The sequence below is a fragment of the Hippopotamus amphibius genome, chromosome 13 (assembly GCF_030028045.1).
Source record: "Hippopotamus amphibius kiboko isolate mHipAmp2 chromosome 13, mHipAmp2.hap2, whole genome shotgun sequence".
Lineage (NCBI taxonomy): Eukaryota > Metazoa > Chordata > Mammalia > Artiodactyla > Hippopotamidae > Hippopotamus > Hippopotamus amphibius.
The window spans coordinates 34,259,190-34,266,029 of NC_080198.1; the positions used below are offsets into that span (position 1 = coordinate 34,259,190).

The 6,840-nt window shown below is 42.3% G+C and overlaps 1 protein-coding gene across 1 annotated transcript; it reads left to right on the forward strand.

The window, feature by feature from the left end:
- Positions 1-577: 577 nt before the first annotated feature.
- Positions 578-6,366, forward strand: SELENOK (selenoprotein K). The gene is made up of 4 exons (XM_057705799.1): positions 578-674; positions 3,659-3,749; positions 5,586-5,669; positions 6,276-6,366. Exons 1-4 carry the CDS (start codon positions 656-658, stop codon positions 6,364-6,366), a joined length of 285 nt encoding a protein of 94 aa, XP_057561782.1. The 5' UTR covers positions 578-655.
- Positions 6,367-6,840: the final 474 nt, after the last annotated feature.

The following is a 6,840-nucleotide window of genomic DNA, read 5'->3' on the forward strand; positions in this document are numbered from 1 at the left end:
CTACCCTGCGCTACAGTATTTTTCAGCTGTCTCACAAGAGCTGATAAAAACTCCATCCACTTCTAGCGAACCAAGAGGAGAAATACCGTTCCCAAACAGAATGAGTACATCGTCTAGAGGATGCCTGTGTATTCCCGAGGCCTTGACAATAAACCCTTTTTCGCACAGATCACCGCCTCCGCCCGCAAGGCACGTCCCTGCACACCCTCAAACATCCACAATTCTGGAAAATTCTCAGGAACCTCCTCCTGCCGGCTGTTCTCCAAGCCACTTCACACGTGGCCTTGCCTCCCCACCCTGGGCCCTTCAAACAACTGGAAAGCAGCTTCTCTTCTCCGGGCTGCGCCAAGGACCCTTCCAAACTCCAGTCTTGGAGAAGCCAGGAAAGCCCGTTGTTTACTTGCCACATCCGCTACGTCACACCCGATCACCTGCCCCAGCCTCCGCCTTACACCGGAAGTCGCCGGCGTGACTAGACCAAAACGCCCGTCGGGGGCGTGTCTCCCCAGAGCCAATGGGCTCTGTCCACCTCCCTCTCTAGCCACCGTTTTGTCTAGTCGTGGCCTATGACGTCAGAGGGCGGGGCGCGGAGGGAGATACGGAACCTGAGAGGGGCCAGGCCCCACTGTCGCTCTGGAGGCGGAGGAGCAGCAAGATGGTTTACATCTCGAATGGTGAGTTGCAGGGGCTAGGTGGGCGACCTCCGTCCTGGGAAGCCGGGCCCCGGGTTTCTAACGTCCTCGCCCGCCGGCCTGGCGCCGCTTTCCCGGGCACGGCCCGCGTCCAGGCGGAGCTGGAGGAGAAGTCGCCCGGGCCTGCGGCTCCGTCAGCCGATCGTCCCTGAATCGGCGGCGGGGGCCAGAATACCCGTGGTGACGGCGGTACCGGGTGCCAGGCGTCCTTGCCCTCCTGGAGCTTCTCCGTGTGGGTCTCGGAAAGTGGTCTTTCCTGTCGGGCGTCAGTGTCCTTAACTAGTAAAGACCACCGTGTTCATACCGTCTGCGTAGCGCTTGTGCCTCGGAACCTTCTTTTTAGCTTTGTTCATTTGTCCACTCATTAAGTTTTATGTCGCCCTATCCGGGTGATACCCTATTTGTTTTGCGGGTGGAGACTGAGGCGCAGCCGGATTAAATAGCTTGCCCAGGATCACGTAGGTAGTTGTAATGGCTCAGTCGGTTTCTAACCTAACCTTTCTATCGCTGGTAGGCTGATGTTAACGGCCTTGGGGTTATCTACTACGCTGCCTCTTTCCATAATGTGTAAGAGAATTGAGTAAAAGCTTTGGATGGGCCGTTTCCCCCAGGAGAGAGGTAGCTCGTCACGCATGTAACTTTCTGCCCTAATTTCAAGGGGCACAGGGAGTAGCACTCCCTGTAGGAGCAAGTTGATTCCTCCTGGAATGGAGAAGCTGAGAGAAGCTTAATTCAGTGACTCCCCAAAGACAGTGATTGAAGAGGAAAGACACATTATGACTGGGTCGGAACAATGTCTGAACTGCCTGCCCACCTGTTTGATTCAGGTGAAATAAATGCCTTGGTGCACTCTTAACTAGTTCTTGCATCACTGAAACCAGGTCCTGGTTCTATTCGAATCATCTGTTTATCTTCAGAGGCCATGAAAGTAGTGGGAAGTCTTCTGGTTGAGTGCACTTTGCATTTATTTGCTTTTCAAGATCTGTTTTTCCTCCTCCTTGTCTCCCACTTAAAAATCTTGGAAACAAGTACATTGATGGACACTAAAGATCAAAGTTTCATCGTCTTTTTGGGCACTTGCAGACTTCGTGTTATATCCTTTGTGGTTAAGGCTGGCAGCTTCTGTTATTTGTTGAATAATTATTTGTATTTGTACTGTCTTATTGTGTATGCATTGTTGTTTTTGATCTACATAAATAACGTAAAGGTCCTATTAGGGCCTGTAATCTCACTTTTATGGTTGAGAAATGCCGGTTGCATTCAAGCAACTTATTTCTCTCTGAGGATATTGGAAGGGGAGATTTCTGCCTTCAGAAACTTGGAAGAAGAAAAGCGCAAAAAAGTCAGAATAGTACAAATGCAAGCAATAGTTTCTTTAGAATCGCAAAGGAAGAAATTGATCGGTTCCAATTAGATCTGTGTTCTTAGAAGGACTGTACCAGCATTTCATAGTTGACAAAAACTTTCTCTTATTGTTAAATGACTTTTTTTTTTTTCCCCCAACGATTCTGTATGGCAACTATCCTTGGAATACTTTTTCTTAGAGAAGGAAAATGTCACATCACCTAATGAGGCAGAGCTAGTAAGAGACAGAACCAAGCCTATCACTCACACTCTATCTGTAAGTGAAGCCCCTTTTTCTCAATAGCTCTGTGAGAGCTCAGGTCCAAGTGGATACCTGAAAGTAAGCTGGCCAAGGAAAGAGGAAAGGTAAACTGAGGGTGGCAGTGAATGTGGTGAAGCCCTTGGGAAAATGGAGAGGAGGGGTAGTTGACAGATGGCTCTTCTCTCAAAATATTCTGACCTGTTGTTTTGCAAGGCTGACACTCTAGAGTATTAACTTTTCCTGATGTAGCATCTCTAAAGTGGTTTGAAAAATAGATATTGTTTTCTGTAAGATAAAACTGGAGTCTGTAATTAGGATCAACAGCATTCTGTTAAAGAAAAATAGTGGTCATTTTAATGAACAGGCTAAATTCTCTTTAGTACTTAGAGCACATGAATTGTTTGATTCTAAAGATTTTAAGAGTATGTATAAGCAGTCTTTTTATATAGGCAAGAGACTTTGCGAGTGAAAGAGATACTCTGAACACATTTAGGAAAATGGAAGTAGTGTGAGCGCATTCTTTATATTCATTTATCTCATTTGTTTCCTCAAAATACTTGAATAAACAGGTATTTGTACACCCATGTTCACAGCAGCATGTTCACAGTAGCCAAAAGGTGGAAGCGACCTAAGTGTCTATCAATAGATGAATGGATGAACATATGTAGTTTATACGTACATTGGAATATTCATCAGCTTGAAAAAGGAAGAAACTTTTGACATATGCTACAATGTGGATGAATCCTGAAGACATTGTGCTAAGTGAAATAGCCAGTTACCAAAGTACAAATACTATATAATTCCTTGTACACGATTCCTAAGGCAATCAGAGACAGAAAGTAGAATGGTGGTTTTCAGGGACTGGGGGAAGGGAGAAATGAGTTAGTGTTTAATGGGTGTGGAGTTTTAGTTGGGGAAGATGAAAAAGTTCTGGAGGGGGCTGATGGTGATGGTTGTACAACAATGTGAATGTACTTAATGCCACAGAACTGTACACTTAAAAATGGTTACTATGGTAAATTTTTTTGTGTGTATTTTACCACACACACAAAAAAAAGGGAGTAAAAAATACTTTAATATGTTAATACTTTAATACTTTAAATGTTACCCACCAAAAATTACAAACTATGGGAGGCATAATTTGACACAGGAATGACCTCTAGATCACGGAACTTCACTTTGCTGAACCTTTCCTTAGAAAGGTGTACACATAACAGACCTCTCCTCGTGCTGACCATTTGAAACAGTGAACAAGTTGAAAACCGAGCCTATGATTGTTACTTAACTGATTAAATGTATTGTGTCTTGTGTCAGGGATTTGTATCACTACTAACTGAAGTTTCTTTATTCTTGTCTGTAGGACAAGTGTTGGACAGCAGGAGTCAGTCCCCATGGAGTTTATCTTTTATAACAGATTTCTTCTGGGGAATAGCTGAGTTCGTGGTTTTGTTGTAAGTATAGTAGTGCTCTTAATAGCCCTGATAGTCAAGTTCAGCTTTCCTGAAGCAGTTTTTAATTGTAATTTTTATTGGTAGCTTTTCTAAGGGAGATGAATACTTGTGTTGTGATAAAACTGCCCCAAACATCTTTTATGATTATGAATATGTTCCTTGAGTTAGTAAGCTTGACCATGTCTTAGCCCTGGTGGTAACCATTTCCACCTGCAGCTGTGGGGCCAGACCTGCTCATTCTACTGCCAGATGACACCACTTTACTTTCTATTATTCCAGCCTTTAGTGTGTATGTGAAACTTCTATTGCATAGTATACAACAAGTAAACAAGGGGAATTAGGAATTAGATCTTGATTTTTAAAAGCTTCCAAGCCATAAACTTTTTTTAAAAATAAATTTATTTATTTATTTTTTCTTTTATTGGCTGTGTTGGGTCTTTGCTGCACACAGGCTTTCTCTAGTTGTGGCAGGCAGGGGCTACGCTTCATTTTGGTGCATGGGCTTCTTATTGTGGTGGCTTCTCTTGTTGTGGAGCATGCGTTCTAGGCATGTGGGCTTCAGTAGTTGTGGCACATGGGTTCAACAGTTGTGGCTCATGGGCTCTAGAGCGCAGGCTCAGTAGTTGTGGCACACAGGCTTAGTTGCTCCGTGTATCCAGGTATCTTCCTGGGGCAGGGATCTAACCCGTGTCCCCTGCGTTGGCAGATGGATTCTTAGCCACTGCACCACCTAGGAAGTCCCCATAAACTTTTTTTTTTTAATGAAGGGTTAGCATCGATACAGAGGAGACAGAAATTTAAACTTCACCATAATTTCAAGCAATTCTTAGTTAAATGCATTTTTTGGTCTTTCTTATGCTGTTTGTTTTATGAAAATTGTTCATCAAATACTAACAAGTCTTACTCATCCAAAATTGAATGTATACATTTGAGTGTCTCATGGGCAGAGAACTGCAGAGATGCAGCGATGTGGGAGACAGTTCCTTCATTGATTTGATTTATTTATTTAGAGTTTTAAGTTTTCCTTCATTGATTTTAATATCAGTAAATATCTTCATTTTACAAGGGGCCTTGGGGTGGGCACGATTTTGGATGGTGGACATTAGAGGAGGTTATTCCAGGTGGAAGAGACACAGGAAAGATAACAGAGAAATTTGAAAATCAGCCTATGATCTTTATACTTAATTTGATTGTAGCTCTGGTTTAGAAAGATTAATCTGATGGCTGCATGTAGCATAAATTAGAAGGGGTAAAATGGAAGAGACCGTAGAGTAATACAGCAGGGGTTAGAAAGGCCTAAGTTAAGTTTCTCATTGCAGAACTTCTTTGCAGTCTCTTACAAATTTCACCTCCATGTTGTTTATTTAAAATATTGTTTTAATTTAGTTAAGTCCTCCCCCCTCCAGAAATAAAGAAAATTCCATTTAAATGGATCCCCAGAAAGCCCTGTGCCTCTACACACCACCTCAGCCCCTCCTTCCCCAAGGTGACATTTGGCAGGCTGTTGGCACAGGAGGAGATGGACATGCAGTACTATAAAAGCAGACTCTGGGACTTGACAACTGATACAGAAGTTGGAGATGACTCTGGTTTCAGAGTCATTCCTAGACTCTGTCTAGAAGTGTTACAGCAAATAAGAAAGACAAGGAATGGTGGCTTTGGCACAGAACATAGCATTCTCTGTTTAGATTTGTGCTTGCACTAGATGCTGTTGTCCAGCTGGCTTCAAGAAATGTGGGTTTGGGGCTGAGCTAGTTTGGTCATCCTCCCACAGAGATGGTAGTTGGAACCATGGAAATACATTTTATTTCTGTTGTTTTCTGCCCTTTTTTTCAGTTTCAGAACTCTGCTTCAGCAAGATGTGAAAAAGAGAAGAGGCTATGGAAGCTCATCTGATTCCAGATATGATGATGGAAGAGGGTATAACTTTTTAAATTGATAAAAGATGTTTTTACTCCTTGTGTAGTTTAATTAAATTAGAGATAGATAGGCAGACAGACATAGTTAGGCTCATGGAAATTAAAGGCTTAAATTCTGTTTCACAAAATTGATGTATTACTGTAAATTAAAACAAGTTGCCTTTGATTTGATAATCAGAGTTGATCTGACAAAACTAAAATGTATATCAACTGTCCTATGGGAAAAGTAAATTAGAGGGTGAAAACTGATGGCCAACATTAAAATCGAGAGGTTTCACTTTAGAATCTGGATTTCCAGCTGCTAGTGAAAATCTCAAGATCCAGCAGCACTGGGTGGGGCTTGAGTTTCCATATGGCAAAAGTCAGCTGGAGCTGGGTTTCAGTTGGGCATTTACAGGAGGAGCTGTTCAGTTTATTGTAATCCTTGCTTGACTCACTTTCCTCATGTGCATTATGCATCTGGTCTCTTTCAGTATTAGAATTTTCAGCTCATGACCTAAATGGTAGTTCCTATTTTAAATAAAGAAAAGGGTCTATTTGAGTGTTTAAAAGGAACCAATTGAAGTCATGTCTACTAAACAGTAGAAATTAACTTTTCTTATCTTAGGCCACCAGGAAACCCCCCCAGAAGAATGGGTCGAATTAATCATCTGCGTGGCCCTAATCCTCCTCCAATGGCCGGTGGGTGAGGAAGGTAACTTAACATCTGCAGTTCTACAGGGACTTCATTTTGAAAATACCTCCTTAAGACGGTTTTCTTTAAGACAACAGAAGTCAAAACATGTTGTAATCACTCAGACATCTTATTTGGAAGAGTATATTTTAACCCTTGAAAAATTGTCTTGAATCTGAATATCTTTTGAAGAGGTTTTATAACATGTAATGACTGGCTTTTTCATACAGATCCAAATTACTAACTAGTAACTGTTATAACATTTTCTTTTAGGTAAATGTCTGCTCTAAGAAGCAGACAACTGGACATGCACATTCATAGCAGAAGGAAACCATCGAGAAATGGAGTGCTAATAACCATGCTGGACAAGTTTGATGAATGTGTGTGTTGCAACAAGGACTGCTCTGTGTCCTCACAGATGAATGAGGTCATGCTGGGAATTTCCCCTGCAGGGATCTGGCATGACTGACACGTAGTTCTATAAATGCACGTTTGACCC